This window comes from Nerophis lumbriciformis, linkage group LG33, assembly GCF_033978685.3.
Source record: "Nerophis lumbriciformis linkage group LG33, RoL_Nlum_v2.1, whole genome shotgun sequence".
Lineage (NCBI taxonomy): Eukaryota > Metazoa > Chordata > Actinopteri > Syngnathiformes > Syngnathidae > Nerophis > Nerophis lumbriciformis.
The window spans coordinates 18,524,993-18,545,433 of NC_084580.2; the positions used below are offsets into that span (position 1 = coordinate 18,524,993).

A 20,441-nucleotide genomic window follows, 5' to 3' on the forward strand; every position below is an offset into this window, starting at 1 on the left:
ATATATATATATATATATATATATATATATATATATATATCCATCCATCCATTCTATATCAGCTACAATCGGGCGGAAGGCGGGGTACACCCTGGACAAGTCGCCACCTCATCGCAGGGCCAACACAGATAGACAGACAACATTCACTCACATTCACACACTAGGGCCAATTTAGTGTTGCCAATATATATATATATATATATATATATATATATATATATATATATATATATATATATATATATATATATATATAGTTGTGCTCATAAGTTTAGAAACCCTGGGAGAAATTATGATTTCTTGGCCATTCTTCAGAGAATATGAATGATAACACAAAAACCTTTCTTCCACTCATGCTTAATGGTTGTGTGAAGCTATTTATTGGCAGACAACTGTGTTTACTTTTTTTAAATCAAAATGACAAAAGAAAGAATTTTTCGGAGTATAAGTCGCACCTGCCGAAAATGTATAATAAAGAAGGAAAAAAACATACATAAGTTGCACTATGAAAAAAACTGCGACTTATAGTCCGAAAAATACGGTACCCAAAAAAGATCAGTTATAATAAAACATAATGTTGGATATAGATAGAACATGCAAACACTTTATTTATTGAATCACACATATTTAAATTCAACGATTTGGTGCAATTTGCAAACAGCTAAAATGGTGTACAAAGCAAACTATAACCTGCTACCCAAGAATGTACAACAAGTATTCTCTACAAAAGAGGAGAACTATAACCTTAGAGAAAAATCTAATTAAAAACATTTGTATGCACTTATAACACTTAAAACCTTTAGCATATCTGTATGTGGAATTAAATGATGGAATGGATTAACCAAAGAAACCAAACAAAGCACCAATATGATCCAAATTAAGAGACTGTTCAAAAAGTACAAAGAAGAACAAATATGATGAACATCTTCAACTTTTTTTTTTAGATAAGGATTATTTATGTATTTAATATTTGTTGACTTACTATGGTAGATTAATTATTTATTCACTGTTCTGTTACAGAGAACAAGGAAATGGGATAAAATTGCTATGATATGAAAAGGAGTAGGATTAAATAAGCTCTGCTTCTTCCTACTCCTTTTCGGACGTGCTGTCATGAAACAACTGGAAATATGTGATGCATTACATGTATCGTATGCATGTTCCACATAAACTGAACTGAAACTGAACGGCAATAACACGAGACAAAGTTCGCCCCTTTTAGGCTCATTACGTAACACATACTTTTGTTTTTCTCATTCTAATTCTGTTTTTTCAAGAGACGGTTGGCAACACTAAATTCACACAAAATAATTCAAACAGCTGGAAAAAAATATCTTGTTTTATCTGTAAAAGTGTCTCACAATCTGCTGTATGTGCTTGTGTCTTTTTGACAGGAATACTTGAGACATTTGACACTTGTTTTGCATGACTGCAAGCTAAAAGTGTTATCATGTGTGTAATGACAAACCACCTCCAACACAGAATTGTATTTGACAAGTTTTTACTGAATAAAACACCCAGAATGTACATGAAACATAGTACACATAAAACACTGAATATCAAGAGTATATGAACGGCCTACCTTGTTTACTTCCCAAATGACATCCTCGGCATGTTTGGCAATCAAGCAAAAATATGACTATGCAAAAAGGAAAGGAAAAACAGCAAATATTTAAAAAATATATAAATATATTTTGCAACGCTTTGTCATAAAAATCTTGTGTCACTGTCCCCCTCCGTCACACTAACTGGTAGGGTTGGCTACCCAATTCAGTACTTTTGTAGGTAATGACCGAATTCCCTCGGTACTATCAATTCACGTAAAATCAAACGGTGCCGTAGTTCGATACCTTTGTTGCATGTGACGTCATGTCCGGTTTCAGACTGGTCATGTCTGGTTTCAGACTAAACACGTAAACAATCACTCAAGCAGCACTCAGGCCGGACTCAGCCAAACTCCCTCTAAGTCACCTTGCCATTTTCAACACCAACAAAGTGTGCTTAATAAAAAATACGCTTAAACGTAAAGTAATGCTACACCCTTTCAAAATGCGCTAGCTTAATGCTAATTTACATAGGATTAGCCATAGACAGGCGACTATTAGCATGAGCGATTTTACATGGCGATTTCAACACCTTTGATTTGGTAAAGGAAACAATAACTATTATTATAATTATAATTTTACAGTTTTGTGTAATGAGGACAATACTTACAGTATTGACACTTTGTAGGGCGCAACCTAACAAATTCATCTTTCTGGAAAAAAAGCTACTTTCTAGTTTGACAACATAGCATAAATAGTTATACAGTGCTGCCATCTAATGGTCTTGGAAATGCAACTGCATTGCAAAGGAGACTAATGTAACCAGAAAACAAGATATAACAACTGGACAGCAGTTCTCATAATCATCATTCTTAAATGTTACAACAAAAAATTGATTATCAAACAATTAACATTAACATAAAAAAATACCGAAAAATTGTGCTATTGTTCCACAATATTTGTAAAAATAATGATGACATGTGACACAAGGTGATATTCACTGATAAGCAGCTGTCTATTGGTTTGAAAAGGAAAGAAGACATCCTTGTCAATGTGATGACACGTGAGCCCCAAATGATGACATCACAACTACATGGACACAAAGATCAACATCAACATGATTCACTGGCAAAATATTGTTGAAAAATGCAGATTGAAGGTGTTTTCTCAGCCATAAACACCCAAAGAAGACATGATGGATGAGATGAGGAGCAATTAGTGCAGATGTGAAAGAAATGTCCAAGTGTGATGAGGTCCCTCAGCGATGGAGACATCTCTCTGTGTTCCAGTGCACAAAGCATCCTGGAGGAAGAAGATGACTCAGCACATTCCCAACAAAAGCAGGTGAATCCAAGTGCAGATGTTAGCATGTGGCAGAGTGAGAGCCAAGTTGAACATCATCTTCACACAAAGTCAGAAGAACATTTGGAGGTGCATGAAAAAGAAAAGTCCTCACTGTGTCTCACTCAGCCTTCAGCCTTCACGTCTCTCTGAGAGCTCGTTACCAGCGTCACCAGCTGTGGGAGCACAAAACGCACCGTGAGCTGGTTACGCTGCTCATGCAGAGCCAACACCTCACTCTGGTGAAGGAAGTCCATCCAGAAGGTGCATCTTCACTCATATCACATCTTTGCAGCTGTCAATTCAATCAGAAGCATCAAGAAGCAGAATTCTGCTCTTCTACTTCCTGACTAGTCTAAGACTAAGTCTCCAAACAGGTTAAGCTTGGCTTCAAGGCTCATGTGCAACCAGCCCTCCAGTGTCTTAGTCACCTAAGTGTCCCATTATTGATTGATTGATTGATTGATTGAGACTTTTATTAGTAGGTTGCGGTAGTAGTAGATTCTAGAGAGAAATCTCGTTCGTTGGTTGACCTTTTTGATTACCTTGGTTGCCATTTTATCACAGGAAAGATCAGCCTCTAGAATGGAACCTAGGTAGGTGACCTCATCCTTCCTGGTGATAACAATGTCACCCACTTTTATAGTGAAGTCATTGACTTTCTTAAGGTTGATGTGGGACCCAAACAGGATGGATTCAGTTTTACCCAAGTGTATGGATAGCTTAGTGCCATGCCTCGGTTTCCTTTCACTTTGCCCATTTCATCTTCTTCTTTTTTACTGGCTTCTTGATCTTTATTCTTGAGTCTGTTCTGTGTGAGATGCTAAATAATTGTGTGAATGCTCCAAACATTCACTAATATGGTTTTCTACACCAAAATTCGTCTATTTATTATTAAACTTCTTCTTCTTGTTAAGATTTTGGCGCGTTCTACCTTCCATATTTTTCACCCGAATCAAATTGTTCCAACTTCAAACTGTTCAGCCTATTCGAGAATCGCGGGCTTTCCCTTGACAAATTCCAAGATTTCCCAGAATTCCAGATTTTCCGGGACATTTTTCCCATTCCAAATGAATTGGCCATTTTTCAAACTTCCACCGTTTTCACATTTTTCTACCGATTTAAACCATTCCACCTTCAACACATTCCACCATCCTGGAAATTCAAATTTCCCTTTTTTCCAAGTTAAAAAAAATTCCAGCATTTTCCACAATTCCTGGTTTTCCAAAGCCCCATTTCCACCCTTTTTTCTGGCGACTACTCCTTTCACATTTTTCAACGCATTTCAACCATTCTACTGTCAAAACATTCCTCTTAATCAGGACAAAAAACTAATTCCAGGAATACCATTTCTCAATTCAACATGTTACTATTTCAACATTTCTCGACCGATTTGAAAAATTCCAACACCATCCATTTCAACTCAGTCAAGTTTTTTTTTACCATTTTCCAACAAATTGCCAAATACCATTTACTATTTTAATTTTTTTTGCCCTATTCAAACAATTCCAACACCAACACATTCAGCTCATTCAGGATATTCATGCTCCTAATCATTTCCTAAACAATTTCCAATTTTCCAGGAAGTTCCCATTGAAATGAAAGGGACATTTTTCCAAGTTGCACAATTCCCACATTTTTCAATCTATTCAAAGCATTTCAACATTAACACATTCCTCTCATCCTGGACATTCAAACTAACACTTTCCCAAGTTTCAAACCAAATTCCGGTTTTCCTGGGAATTCAAACTCTTCAACATTCAAACTTTCTTCTATTCTTACATTCATACTACATTCTGTCTGCATTTCAGTTCAACTTCAGCATTGGAGCATTCACACGCCATTCCTTCAGGAATTGCCTCATTTAGTTACATTTGTATCTCCTCCTCCTATTGTGGGGGATTGATAATCAGCATATATTCTGCACATACATGAAGACAGACACGCTTAATGGATTGCGCTCTCTATTTTGCTCATTTCAGAGTTTCTGCACACAAATTAATTAGATCAGGTTTGCACATATTTTAATACACACAAACCTTTAGTAGATCAGGCCCTTAATGTTCATTATCATGACGACTCATCAAAAGTTGGCTGTGATACTTTCTATTGCGTGCGCTTACACGAGTATCAAGCTACTCCTAATGGAGGGAAGCTTTTTGTTGTGTTTTTAGTGTTTTTCCTGCTTTCTCCTCTTGTCTACACCTGTGCTTCTAGTGATTTGTCCTCGGCGAGGGGCGGACCTTGATGCACACCTGCTCACAATTAGCACTCCGGTATATAGGCACGTCACGGTCAGCTTGGCCTCGCCGGTTATTGTCTCCTGCACCTCCCACGTGCATGTGCCTGCTTCGTTTCATCAGTCCCGGTATGTTGCCACTCCTTATTCCTGTAATCCCTCACCTCTTTGTGCTTGCTTCCTAGCCCCCCCTGAGGTAAAGAGGATTTTTGTGTTGGACTTATTGCTGTGTTCAGTGCGCCCTGGCCTACCTCCCTGCCGACCACTGTGGAACCTGTTTTTGTTGATTATTCATGGTGTGCATTTTTTGCCCCATCGCCTTTTGTTGCAATTGTTGGACTTATTAAATATTCCCCTTTTATTATTCAACATTGCCTCTCGTCTCTGCATCCTGGGATCACCGTGATCAAATCCTAACATAATAACCGGCCACATCATGAATCCCGCAGAGACCGAACCGGTCAGAAGAACTCTACGCCAACAGGAAGAACAGTTTAGCCTGCTTGTGGCTTGTGTCAACACCATGGCGGAACGCCAAGACTCTCGCCTAAATGCCCTGGAGACACAACTGGGAAGTGTACTCACCGCGCTGCAGGCAATGACTTCTCCCTCGTCCGACCCAGCAGTCCAACTGCGCCATCTTCGTCCCGCAGATAATCCGCTGCCTAACGACATCCCTCCTGCTGCTTGTCCTCCACTCTCCAAGCCCGAGCGATTCTCCGGCGAATCAGGTGACGTGCGATCCTTCCTCACCCAGTGTGAGATTTTTTTTTAACTGCTACCAACATCTTTTTACTCCGAAAGAGCTCGTGTGGCTTTTGTCATGTCCCATATGAGTGGCAGGACGTCCTCCTGGGCCACCGCGGAATGGGGGCGTCAATCTCCCGTGTGTGCTTCATACGCCGCGTTCGCCAAAGCCATGAAGAACATTTCCCAGCGCGAAAGGCCAGGACGTGAGGCAGCTCGGTCATTACTTCGTCTGCAGCAAGGACAGCGGAGCGTCACGGACTTCGCCATCGAATTCCGAAGGCTTGCGGCTGATAGTGGATGGCCCACTTCCGCATTGGTGGACGTCTTTTCCCTCGGTCTGGCTGACCAAGTCCGGAAGCAGATGATCCCGCTTAAAACTCCCGACAACCTTGATGAGCTCGTCGCTCTGGCGGTGGAGATTGAAAATCGCCTTGTTGACTGGGAAAAAGAGAGACTCCGCACTTCAACATATAATGGGAGTGGCCATGGAGCGCGTCAAACTGCATTCGCGCCGATACCCAGTGTCGATACCCCGCCGATATCATACAAAGAGAAGACAATGCAGCTCGGAGGAAATCGTCTCGCTCCAGCTGAGAGAGATCGTCGCCTTCGTCTCCAGCTGTGTTTATATTGCGGCAAGGCTGAGCATCGCATCACCCACTGTCCTCTTCGTCCTGCCCGCCGCCGCATCCAAGCGTCACCTCCTCGCCGCATCCAAGCGTCACCTCCTCGCCGCATCCAAGCGTCACCTCCTCGCCGTCTCCAAGCGTCACTTCCTCGCCGCATCCAAGCGTCACCTCCTCGCCGCATCCAAGCGTCACCTCCTCGCCGCATCCAAGCGTCACCTCCTCGCCGCCTCCAAGCGTCACCTCCTCGCCGCATCCAAGCGTCACCTCCTCCAGCGACCGACCCTGCTCCTCTACTGCCATCTACAGGTCAGACATTATCTAGGCTTCAACTCACGGGCATACTTACCTGGGATAAGGACCAGAAATTGGACATTAGGGCGCTCATTGACTCAGGTTCTGATGACAATTTTATTGATGAGTCTGTTGTTAAACATTTTTCTATACCCGTTGCTAAATTACCCAGACCTAGAGTGGTCCGATCCCTCGACGGAGGCCACCTGGCGAGCGTCACCCATCAAACTCAGCCGTTATCTCTCAAATTATCTGGTAACCATTTTGAGTCAATCAATTTTCTTATCATTCCCTCTCGTTCGGCTCCTGTTGTGCTCGGGCTTACCTGGCTAGCAAAACATAATCCCCATATTGACTGGGTCAAGACCACTATCATTAACTGGGGTCTTTTTTGTCATACGCACTGTCTGCGGTCCGCATGCCCTCGCACTGTTCCCACACGCGTCGTAACCCAGGAGGTCATTGATTTATCGGTTGTGCCAACTGCTTACCACAACCTTAAAGAAGTCTTTAGCAAGGACCGCGCGTTGTCGCTACCTCCACACCGTCCCTATGATTGTTGCATTAATCTCCTCCCTGGTGCCACACTCCCTTCATCCTGTCTTTATAACATTTCAAAACATGAAAGAGATGCACTAGAGGAATATATCACCACTTCGCTCGCTTCTGGTCTCATCCGTCCCTCCAACTCTCCTCTAGCCGCCGGTTTTTTCTTTGTGGAAAAGAAAGATAAGACACTCCGCCCCTGCATCGATTACCGAGCCCTCAATAATATTACTGTTAAAAATAAGTATCCTCTTCCGCTTCTCGACTCAGCTTTCAACCCACTACACGCTGCTAGACATTTCACCAAGTTGGACCTCCGCAATGCTTACCACTTAGTCAGAATTAAGCAAGGGGATGAATGGAAAACTGCATTTAACACACCACTAGGACACTTTGAATACCTGGTCATGCCTTTCGGCCTCACCAATGCTCCTGCCGTTTTTCAGGCCCTCATCAATGATGTCCTGCGTGACATGCTCGACCGCTTCGTGGTAGTTTACTTGGATGATATCCTCGTTTTCTCGCCGACCCCTGAACTTCACATTCAGCACGTCCGCTTAGTTCTCCAACGCCTTCTCGAGAATCGTCTGTATGTCAAGGCTGAGAAATGTGTTTTTCATTCCAAGTCTGTTCCTTTTTTGGGTTTTATTGTTGAGAGGGGTCAACTCCGAGCAGATCCAGCCAAGATCCAGGCGGTGGTTGATTGGCCCACACCCACGTCTAGAAAGCACCTCCAAAGATTTTTAGGTTTCTCAAATTTTTATCGTCGTTTTATCCGTAATTTTAGTAGAGTAGCTGAACCATTAACGAGACTGACTTCCACTAAGCTCCCCTTTTTATGGACCTCAGAGACTCAGTCTGCTTTTGATAAACTCAAGTCTTCGTTCACCTCTGCACCGGTTCTTGTCCACCCTAACATTTCCTCTCAATTTTTTGTCGAGGTTGACGCATCTGACTCCGGCGTGGGGGCTGTTCTCTCTCAGCGCTCCACCTCCGACCAGAGGCTGCACCCCTGTGCCTTCTTCTCACGCCGCCTTTCACCAGCAGAACGCAATTATGATATCGGCAATAGAGAGCTACTTGCCGTGGTGTTGGCGCTGCAAGAATGGAGGCACTGGCTGGAGGGCTCGGAGACCCCTTTTGTGGTATTCACAGACCATAAGAATCTGGCCTACATTCGAACTGCTCGACGGCTCAATCCCAGACAAGCAAGGTGGGCATTATTCCTAGCCAGATTCAATTTCACCATGACCTTCCGCCCCGGCTCCCAGAATGGTAAGCCAGACGCCCTGTCGAGGATGCACTCCTGCCCCGAGGAAGAGGTCAAGACCGAGATGATCATTCCGCCATCACAAGTGCTGGGAGCGTTGCAGTGGGACATTGAAGGCCGTGTTAAGGAGGGACTCAAGAACGTCCCCTCTCCTAAGAACTGCCCTCAGGGACGTTTGTTTGTGCCTACGGTTACCAACCTCCCATTTTTCCTTCTCTGGAATCCGAGGTCACTGTCCCTTCTGTGGCTGCCCACCTGCACCGTGCACATCAAGCCTGGCGCAATACCCGGTCTGCACTACTACGCACCTCAGAACGCAACCAGCGCCTCGCTAACCGCCACCGCCCTTAATGTTCATTATCATGACGACTCATCAAAAGTTGGCTGTGATACTTTCTATTGCGTGCGCTTACACGAGTATCAAGCTACTCCTAATGGAGGGAAGCTTTTTGTTGTGTTTTTAGTGTTTTTCCTGCTTTCTCCTCTTGTCTACACCTGTGCTTCTAGTGATTTGTCCTCGGCGAGGGGCGGACCTTGATGCACACCTGCTCACAATTAGCACTCCGGTATATAGGCACGTCACGGTCAGCTTGGCCTCGCCGGTTATTGTCTCCTGCACCTCCCACGTGCATGTGCCTGCTTCGTTTCATCAGTCCCGGTATGTTGCCACTCCTTATTCCTGTAATCCCTCACCTCTTTGTGCTTGCTTCCTAGCCCCCCCTGAGGTAAAGAGGATTTTTGTGTTGGACTTATTGCTGTGTTCAGTGCGCCCTGGCCTACCTCCCTGCCGACCACTGTGGAACCTGTTTTTGTTAATTATTCATGGTGTGCATTTTTTGCCCCATCGCCTTTTGTTGCAATTGTTGGACTTATTAAATATTCCCCTTTTATTATTCAACATTGCCTCTCGTCTCTGCATCCTGGGATCACCGTGATCAAATCCTAACACTTTTATTTTCCTGCTAAACTTGTAACACGTGTCTACATCACACCTTAAAACAGGAAGTTTGCAAGTTGACCCTTACAAAGATACCAACAATCCAGAATTTTGATGGTAACAGAAACAGAAAGTCAATATTATATGGAATATACCTGACATAAAGGTGTATAACAAAGATGAATATGTAATAAATGATATCAATAACTTAAATCTTTGTGGGGGTAAACTTAGAAAGTGTGTGAGTGATGCTTCACCACTGCTTTGTTTATTGTTATGGTTTCCAAGAAAGAGAAGATGTTTTACTTACCAGCTGGATCGTATTCGGCTGAAATGAAAGAGAAAGCAGGTGAAATTCACATCTCATGAATGACGGCAGAGACTTTTTCGCGTCTTCCTGAAAGAGGAAACATTTGTGTCCCTCACCTTGTCTGCTTCGGCGACGCTTGATGATGAAGATGATGATGAAGATGCCGGCCGCCAGGAGGACCACCACAGCGAGGACCGCCAGCGTGGCAGTGACGCTCACGTTGCCTGCTGGTATGGTATGGTTTATTTGTTTGACAGCTGCTTCATAAGTCACATGAAGGAACATCAGGTGGTTACATTGACACTATTCAACATGTCCTAGATGTGTCTTTCTCACCTTCATGGCTTGCGTTGCTCAGGATGCTTCTTCTCTCCAGCTTGGTGACCAGGTCCTCCTTGACGCCAGACAGCTGGAACACACATTCGTACTTGCCCTCCACCTCGGCCGTCACCTCCACTTTCAGGTCCACAGACATCTGGAAGGTTCCGTCGTGGTTGGGGAGCACCTCTCCGTGCTCCACGTCCTCGAAGATCTGCTCACCGTCTTTCCTCCAAAACAAGTCGGCTAGTTCGGGGTAGAAACCTGTCGCCATGCAGGTGACCGGAGAGGATGGCGTCTTCTGGAGGAGGAACACCTCTGGAAGCTCTGCACAGGAAGTGACGTGTGAATGGAGGATGACGTGGAGAGAAGATGGAGGTAAAGATGGAGTGAAAGAGAGAGAGAATAAAGGTAAAAATGAAGAGAAAAGGAGACAATTAAGGTAAAGATAGAGATAAATGGACAAAATGGAGGTAAAGATAGAAAAAAGGAGAAAATGTAGGTAGAGAGAGAGAGAAAAGGAGAGAATGAAGGTAAAGATGGAGAGAAAAGGTGAGAATAAACGGTAAATATGAGAGAAAAGAAGGCAAAGATGCAGGAAAAATGAGAAAATTGAGGTAAAGATGAAGGGAAAAGGAGAGAATGAAGGTAAAGATGGAGAGAAAAAGAGAATGGAGGTAAAGATGGAGAGAAAGGAGGTAAAGACGGAGAGAGAAGGAGAGAATGAAGATAAAGAGAAATGGAGAGAATGGAGGTAAAGATGGAGAGAAAATGTGAGATTAAAATGTAAAGATGGTGATAAAAGGAGAGAATGGAGGTAAAGATGGAGAGAAAAGGAGAAAATGAAGGGAAAGATTAGCGAAAAGAAGGCAAAGATGCAGAAAAAATTAGAACATTTGAGGTAAAGATGGAGAGAAAAGGAGAGAATGAAGGTAAAGATGGAGAGAAAAGGAGAGAATAAAAGGTCAAGTTGGAGAGAAATGGAGACAATGAAGGTAAAGATGGCGATAAACGGACAAAATGGAGGTAAAGATAGAAAAAAAAAGAGAAAATGTAGGTAAAGAGAGAGAGAAAAGGAGAGAATGAAGGTAAAGATGGAGAGAAAAGGTGACAATAAAAGGTAAATATGGTGATAAAAGGAGAGAATGGAGGTAAATATTGAGAGAAAAGGAGAAAATGAAGGGGAAGATGAGAGAAAAGAAGGCAACGATGCAGAAAAAAGGAGAAAAGTGAGGTAAAGATGGAGAGAAAAAGAGAGAATGGAGGTAAAGATGGAGAGAAAGGAGGTAAAGATGGAGAGAGAAGGAGAGAATGAAGATAAAGAGAAAGGGAGAGAATGGAGGTAAAGATGGAGAGAAAATGTGAGATTAAAATGTAAAGATGGTGATAAAAGGAGAGAATGGAGGTAAAGATGGAGAGAAAAGGAGAAAATGAAGGGAAAGATTAGCGAAAAGAAGGCAAAGATGCAGAAAAAATTAGAACATTTGAGGTAAAGATGGAGAGAAAAGGAGAGAATGAAGGTAAAGATGGAGAGAAAAGGAGAGAATAAAAGGTCAAGTTGGAGAGAAATGGAGACAATGAAGGTAAAGATGGCGATAAACGGACAAAATGGAGGTAAAGATGGAGAAAAAAGGAGAAAATGTAGGTAAAGAAAGAGAAAAGGCGAGAATGAAGTAACGATGGAGTAAATGAAGGTAAAGATGGAAAGAAAAGGTGAGAATAAAAGATAAAGATTGTGATAAAAGGAGAAAATGGAGGTAAAGATGGAGAGAAAAGGAAAAAATGAAGGGAAAGATGAGAGAAAAGAAGGAAAAGATGCAGAAAAAAGGAGAAAATTGAGGAAAAGATGGAGCGAAAAGGAGAGGATGAAGATAAAGATGGAGAGAAAAAGAGAATGGAGGTAAAGATAGAGAGAAAGAAGGTAAAGATGGAGAGAGAAGGAGAGAATGAATATAAAGAGAAATAGAGCGAATGGAGGTAAATATGGAGAGAACATGTGAGATTAAAATGTAAAGATGGTGATAAAAGGAGAGAATTGAGGTAAAGATGGAGTGAAAAGGAAAAAATGAAGGGAAAGATGAGAGAAAAGAAGGAAAAGATGCAGAAAAAAGGAGAAAATTGAGGTAAAGATGGAGAGAATAGGAGAGAATGAAGGTCAAAATGGAGAGAAAAGGAGAATGGAGGTAGAAATGGAGAGAAAAGGAGACAATGGAGGTCAAGATGAAAAGAAAATGAGAGAATGGAGGTCAAGATGGAGAGAAAAGGAGAGAATGAAGGTGAAGATGGAGAGAAAAGGAGAGAATGAAGGTCAAGATGGAGAGAAAAGGAGAGAATGTAGGTAAAGAAAGAGAAAAGGCGAGAATGAAGTAACAATGGAGTAAATGAAGGTAAATATGGAAAGAAAAGGTGAGAATAAAAGATTAAGATTGTGATAAAAGGAGAGAATGGAGAGAAAAAGAAAAAATGAAGGGAAAGATGAGAGAAAAGAAGGAAAAGATGCAAAAAAAAGGAGAAATTTGAGGTAAAGATGGAGAGAAAAGGAGAGAATGGAGGTCAAGATGGAGAGAAAAGGAGGTGAAAAGAAGAGTATAAAGAGACAGAGTGTAATGTCAGTAATGTTCCTATAGGGGGAGTGCTAACATGTTAAAAGGTGAAAGTACAAGGTGTGCTTCTACCTGTTCTCATTAGGACCTTCTTCCCATACTCCACATACTTCTTCAAGTAAGAAGGACAATGCTCAGTGTAATAATACTTATCATGGTCTAGTCCAAATATGTCTTGGTCCAACTTGAGTTTGGAGGGGAAAGCTTGTTGTTTTGCTGCAGTAAATGTCCATGTCTTCATGTCCAACGATATGAAATCTTCTCCATCATAACTGAACTGCTTCCAACCTTTAACCTCATCAGTCTCATCATTCCATTCACATCCTGTCATCATCTGGAAAGTGTGAACACCTGAGAGACACAAAGTGTTGTAAAGCAGAGTGAAACTAACACACAACATGTCTTTGTTGTAGGTTATTATGGGATGGACAGAGACAAGGTATATCAGTGCAGTAATGTGTGTTTTTAATACAGTATAAACATATCAAATATATTAGAATAGTAGAAAGTTCAACATAAACAAACCTCCAGTTTGGTTGAAACGCTTCTTAAGTGTTTCAATGTTGGTTTTGAAGACATGTTCTCTAACAACATTGTACTCTGTTTGTCTCTGCCAGTAGTTTGGATCCTCTGCTGTGATTTTGTTCATCCAGTCCTGTTTGGATTCTGCTTTCCTGATGTTGCTGTCATAGTAACTAATCTCAACTTCATCAACATAACCAACCTCCACATACTCTGGGAAGTTTGGAACTTGAGAGGATGCAGTGAGGAAATACTTGAGTGAATGAATCACTGAAAGACAAAAGGCAGAAAAACAACATTTGATTCTTTAGTTTCATGTTGAACAATTCCTATTTGAAATGATGCTGTCTTCATTTCAACTTCAAACACTGCTGCTTCTCACAGTAAACAATCACTTCCTGTTCTAAGAGACAATAACAGCGTTTGTCTTTGACTTCATATTTATACCTCACTTTAAGACCACACACATGAATAACTTGACTTATTTCCTTCTACAACCGTAAGTGTCAAATAAATATATGACATTATTGCTAGCAGAGAAGTAAAAGTAGTTTTTCTAGGTGAGGGGAAGTTCAAACTAGTGATGTCACTGCCAAAGCATGGAAATATAGCAGCGCCTTATGGAATGTTTACAATGGAATACAACAACAATATTAGAATACTCTTCATTTAAATATTAGGACTATTCCCAGTGAAAAAGCATTTAAGAAACATGTAAAGTCACTTTTTAGACTTAAGAGTTAATCTTTCATGTTATCAGTTTGAGAACTTTTTTCTTTTTCTCTTTCCTTTCTTTTATGAAATGAGCATGTAGGAATGAGGTGTATAAAGTTGTAAAGAAAGTGGACTTACCAGGCGTCACGCTGTGTGTTTGTACAACTAGGAGAAAGAAGAAAAGCAAGTTCATCATTAAATGTCACAAGTGCCGAAGTCAATAAAAAAAGTTTCTAGTTTTAATCCTCAGAGAAAAGCAAGGCGACGACAACTTGCTTGACGAGTAAACATGAAATGGACGCCAAGGCGGAAACGAGCTTCTATAAAATCACGTGACTTGAAAGAACTTTCTGGAGGAGGAGACAAATATTTGACAGCAACGCAGCTAACACATGAATATTAACAAAATAAAAGTCATATCATCATTACAAGAATACAAGTGATTCTAGCGAGGGTGACGTCATGTTTTTTGAAGCAGCTTTACTATAATACACACACACACTTTATAGGAACAATACACAACAACAAGATGAACCTTTTACATAAGTCATATTGTAGCGTCTAAGCCAGGCATGTCCAAAGGGCGGCCCGAGGGCCATTTGTGGCCCCCAGCTAATTTGTTAACGGCCCCCCCGGCACATTCTGAAAATACTACAATAAAAATGTCAAACATGAAAAAGTGTAATAAAAGAGTAAACAGGTGAAATGTAACAAGAAAAAGTGGCAATGTTGACACTAATAACACAAAGCTGCCATGTGGACTGTTATTGACCTATTGAAGGCTCCAATTACTTCACTGGAACAATTCCACTTTGAAATATTTTGGGGGGAAAATATTGCATATTTTGTGAGGAACATAGTTTTCTTTCACAAAAAGGGCATCAAACAAACAAACAAACAACAATTGAAAGAATTATAAAATCTTATAATCAACAGATCTACAGACTTAAGCATTAAAAGTAAAAACAAAAATAGAAATTTGGCTTATTTTCAACACTTATTCTTTTTATTTTTTTATTGTTATGAATTATTGACCTATTTAAGGTTCCAATTACTTCACATCAAATATTCCACGTTGAAATATTTTGGGGGGAAATGTTGCATAGTTTGTGTGTTTGCCATATAAATAAGGATTTTGACATAAAGGGCATAAACATAAAAACAACATTTAAAAAAACGTTATAACGACAGACAGACCTGAGGTTGATATCGAGATTCAAGCGTTAAATGAAAAAATAATTTATGACTTATTTCTAACATTTTTTATGACTGAGACCCTTCCGGGTACCCGGGACCAAACTTGAGGAAAGCCATAAAGGTTAAAAAAAACAAAAAACTATATATTGTATTGGTTTTAAAAAAGGAAAAATATAAAAATGGCCCCCGCATGCTTTGATTTTTCAGTCTGTGGCCCTGAGTGGAAAAAGTTTGGACACCCCTGGTCTAAGCGTTTAAAACACTCTTTTAAAAGGACAAAAAACTATTTTATTTGTAACTGTTTGTATGTGTGTAATAATTGAAGAATTGAACATACATATACAATGCACACACATATCAAGGCACTTTCAATATTCAATATGTTATAGCAAGTTAAACAATTACATAGGAATATAAAATAAATCAAATTAAATACAATGCTCATACCAACCACACCTTGAAAAATAAGACACAATACAAATGAGATTAAAATAAAACATATATAAGTAAATATAATAAATTAAAATTGGGCTTATTAAAAAAACTTAAATTTCTCCAATAAATATTTAAATTTAAGGCTGTTTTTACTTCTTACCATTTTCCAATATGTAATTAATATTTTAATGTAGGAGATTGGGTTTCACTTTAAGAAAGCGACTTTTGTGTATGAAAAATGTAGCTCGCATGAGCCGGGTTGCATATGACGTCATACCGTTTGTTCTTCTTCGTGGCTTAATTGACACGATGGTCAAGCAGCTGGAGCGTAGAACTAAAACAAGTGAGAGTGAGTGTAGAGTTTGAGCACAAAATGTCCTATAGCTGGCTTGCAATCACGTGACCTAGAGGCACATCTGGCCACTCCCGGGTTTCAGACCATGGTCTAGAGTCCCATTAGGCTACTGTTTATTTACCTGAATCCTTGCAGAAAGATTTAGCAGCAAATATAAAAGCCATCATTACAAAAAGATATTTAAAATGGGATGGAGTGGATTTCAAAAATATAGTTTTTAAAGATTGAAAGCATTTATCATCAGCAAGACGTTACTGACCTCACTTCATTTGACACTCACAAGGATTTAGAGAAGAAACCATTAGATGCACCAATGTCTTTACATCTGAGGGCTCCCCTAATTAAACATTAAGTTTAAGTAAAGGATAAGTTTGTTTGCAGTTGATTTCCTGTTACAAATATTAGTCTCATCTGCAATTCATGTCTGCCGTTGTTTTTATGCTGTGAAGTTCATATTTTGTCTGTGAAGTTGACCGGGAGGAAGTCGCTACTACCACAAAATAAAATACAAGTCCTTTAAAATGAGTGTTTTTTTAGGTGAAAGTAAAGTAAAGTAATATAATGTATGAATGGATGTATATAGTGTAATATATTTGGGAGGGTTGTGATCTTTTAATGGCTTTTAAGTAGAGGAGACACAAACATCAGCGTGGATCTACAGGAGCTTTATTTTTCCACTCACCACAAAGTGAATTATGTTCCTTCAACAGCTGTTATTTCTTTGGAATCCAAGTAAATAATATATTACATATAGCTTATTATTTGTGCACTACTGACAAGTGATGCACCAAAAATGTGGCGGTCTTAAATAGACTTTGCTCACCAAAACCGGATGTTGTGGTTGAAATATCCACTTCTGCTGGTGACTGAGTCTTTTACGGAGCACACGAATGACGTAGCTCGTCCAAAGCTGATGAGAAATTCACATTCAGGTCGCATTGCGTTTAGACCGAAGTCACACTTAAAAAGTTAAGAATCCAATGGGATCCAGGACTACCTCCTGATGTGGCCTCAATCTGATGCCAAAAGATCAGATGTGAAGGACTTTGGCGCGTTTGGACTGTCAAAAAAAATCAAATCTTCGTCACTTGAGGGCAGAAAAATAATCAGATTTGGTGTGCAGTAAACGGGTCATTAGACTTGCTCAGTGGCCTTGTGGTTAGAGTGTCTGCCCTGAGACTGGAAGGTGGAGAGTTCAAACCCTGGCCGAGTCATACCAAAGACTTAAAAAATGGGACCCATTACCTCCTTGCTTGGCACTCAGCATCAAGGGTTGGAATTGGGGGTTAAACCACCAAAAATGATTCCCGCTGCTGCTCACTGCTCCCCTCACCTCCCAGGGGGTGAACAAGGGGATGGGTCAAATGCAGAGGACAAATTTCCCCACACCTAGTGTGTGTGTGTGACTATTGTTGGTACTTTAACTTTAACTTAACTTCTCTTATTATTGCAACAACAATGCCAACACACAGCAATTCCACTCAATCTAGGCCAAGCTGGCTGTACACTGTGGCATTGAACCCAGCAAAACTGGAAATGCCACAGCACAAGACAACACTAAGATCCTCCCTATGACGAAGGACTCGGAGGACAGCATTCCAGATGCCTTTGAGGTGGTGCCAAGAGTTCTTGTCCAGCATGACTATGCCAACTGGACACCACCTCAGAACTGTCCCTTACCTAACAACCGTGTCACATACATTGGTGGCTGGGTGGTAAGAAACATTCTCACCAGGCTAACGTGTCACACATGTAGATTTGTCTTAGTTACAGAAGTTCTCACACGGTCATACCACTTATTAAAATGAATAAACAATGGTGGACTTATTATTATTAATGTAATATATAGATATTGATATAATGTACAAATAAAAAAATGATATATATTTATATATACACAGACACACACATGACATAGCCCACATTCCTGTAGAGTTACATTCTTCTATTTACAGGTTTATGGATTTTCTATGAACTCGAATGTAACACTAATTCCATATAGGTGTATTGAGGGGATAAAAATAGTGTTTAAACAATAGTTTCCAGTAAAGTAGGGTCTGTAGGTGGAAATTAAACAGTTTGAGTGGTAATGAATTTACATGAAAGTCACAACAGAAAACGTATACCTCCCAATCTCTGGAATACGGCATTTGGAATTATACACCATATTGAATGTGAATTCACAAGATAATATTTAACCATTTTACTTTTAAGACTCCAATCATTAGATTCAAGTCAATCATATTAAAACCCTCTTCAACACATTTAATCATTGCTGCTTTTCTTATATAATGACATTTGCTTTTCCACATGAATTTTAGGTTGACGTCCTCAATAGTTGTGACAATCTTGGTTGTAGTAGGCAGGGAACAAGCCGAGTAGATAAGTCTGGACATGCTATCCATTTTAGTCAGCAAGATTCTTCCAAAGATGGATAAGTCCCGCTGAAGCCACCTGTCTAGGATTGATTTAAAGCCATCAATATACGCTTTTCCAAGTTGACCTTATCTGCTCTGATCTTATTTGTGACATTAAACAATGCCTAAATATTTACCCTCATCTTTCACTTTGATATTGTGCAATGTTGTGCTTGGACAATGGTGTAAGGTGAGGATTTCACACTTGTCCATGTTGAAGTCCAGTCCAGAAGCTTTAGAAAACAAATCAATAGCTTGTAGGGCCAAAGGGATTTGATGATGATTTTCAAAAAAAAGTGTGGCTTCATCAGCAAGTTGACTTATCAATATCTCATTTCCCATCACTTGAATGCCTTCTATAAAAGAGTTCTTCATGAAAATAGCTAACATTTCTGCCACCATTATAAATAGTAAAGGTGATCTTCCACAGCTTTGTCTTATTCCTCTTTTGACATCAAATGTAGATGAATCTAGTCTAGAGCTACTCAACAATTAATATCAGTGTATAACATTTGAATTGAATTCAATAAAAAATGTTACCAGTATAAAATGATTGGTGTTTACGGCGGTCACTCACCCTGTCTGGTCAACACGTACGTGCAGAGAAGGCGTGCACACGTACAAAAGCAGTCCAAGAGAGGCAACAAACAATTTGCAATAATGTTATTGTTAAGATAGGATTTACATTCAATGACAGCTAACGCTAACTATTCAAGTTGCTATTATTAGCTAACAACACTTAAAGCTAATGCATGTGTTACGTACGTATGTAGTTACATCATTACGGCCTAGAAGCCGAAAGAAAGGAGGGATATGCTGTGTGAAATCAATTGGAAAGTTAGCGCCCTCTAGACATCTGTGTAAATGTTGCAAACAGCCCCTTTAAGACCTTTGGAAATGTTCCAGTCTGAAGTGAGACGTTAACTAGATGAAGGAATTGTGGTGACAAACTGCTCAGCACAGACTTTAGAAATCTAGTGGGTAACTCATCAAGGTGTGTATGTTAATGTTAGATATGTGTCGTCTCTAAGCAGAAGAAAACTTTGACCTTATGGCTCTTGGCACAGTTGTTCTGTCCATCTGACGCTTTGTGCTGACTTCACCGATGTTATAGTTTTATTTCTGTTAATGATAGTTGATCACATTTGGCAGTTCTGCCTCGCATGGGTTCAATTCCAAGCCAGGGTTGGATCAGGAAGTAAAAACTAAAGCTGAAACAATTCATGTGATTGACTCGCTGTGGCCAAAGTGCTAAAAGTGGGAGGAGGGGAAAAGCATGAGGCTGAATCTTCTGGTGGCAAAGCATCCAAGAAAAGGAAAGTGAAATGTGAAATTAGACACGGTAAAGCCAAACATTGACTGGACGCTTGATCCAAGCCGCTTAACCGCAGTGACCATCATGAAAGATAAAGATGGTACATTTCAGCATGATAGGATCTGCCGCTATGAATATTAATGAGCTACCTGTTACATCTCAGGGCAACAGGTGTGTACTTGTGGACATGGACTACTTTACACGCTATGTCAACCTTTTCCAGCGTGCCTTTAAATCCAGGGGAGACAGGGCCTTCTCTGTGGTCGGCCCTAAGCTCTAGAACACTCTGCCCCTCCATGTTCAAACTGCTCCCACAGTGGAGTGTTTTAAGTCTCGTCTTAAGACCCACTTTTATTCTTTGACTTTTAACACTACGTGAGTTGTGTGGTCCTTTGTCCTCTGTTGTCCTGTGTGTTTTTTTTATACATTTTTCTTTCTATTTACTGTTTTAATTGGTTTTACCCTTTAAAATCGTTTTTAATCATATTTATTTTTGTATTGTTTTTATATTGGTTTTATATTTATTTATTTTTTGTTTTTATTCAGTCATTGGTGGAGCTCAGGATAATATTTGAATATTGTTTTTAATATTGTTTTTGATATTGTTTTTAATATTGTTGTGCCGCACTTTGGAAACATTTTTGTTGTTTAAATTTGCTATATAAATAAAGTGGATTGGATTGGATTTACAGCAGCAAAATGTATGTT

General features: G+C 40.2%; 1 protein-coding gene across 3 annotated transcripts; it reads right to left on the bottom strand.

Annotated features, from left to right (window-relative positions):
* Window positions 1-1,484: 1,484 nt before the first annotated feature.
* LOC133575541 (major histocompatibility complex class I-related gene protein-like) lies at window positions 1,485-14,328 on the bottom strand. Of its 3 annotated transcripts, XM_061928200.1 has the most exons (7): window positions 14,153-14,328; window positions 13,304-13,570; window positions 12,851-13,129; window positions 10,194-10,502; window positions 9,974-10,084; window positions 9,858-9,875; window positions 1,485-6,803 (listed from the first exon to the last, which is right to left on the bottom strand). In XM_061928200.1, the coding sequence occupies exons 1-7, from the start codon at window positions 14,208-14,210 to the stop codon at window positions 6,370-6,372; spliced, it is 1,476 nt and encodes a 491-aa protein (XP_061784184.1). In that variant the 5' UTR covers window positions 14,211-14,328; the 3' UTR covers window positions 1,485-6,369. The 3 variants fall into 3 exon arrangements, with proteins under 3 accessions (XP_061784184.1, XP_061784182.1, XP_061784181.1); XM_061928198.1 differs by lacking the exons at window positions 12,851-13,129; window positions 13,304-13,570; window positions 14,153-14,328 and having other exon boundaries at window positions 9,974-10,081; window positions 10,194-12,822; XM_061928197.1 differs by lacking the exons at window positions 12,851-13,129; window positions 13,304-13,570; window positions 14,153-14,328 and having other exon boundaries at window positions 10,194-12,822.
* Between the last annotated feature and the right edge of the window lie 6,113 nt (window positions 14,329-20,441).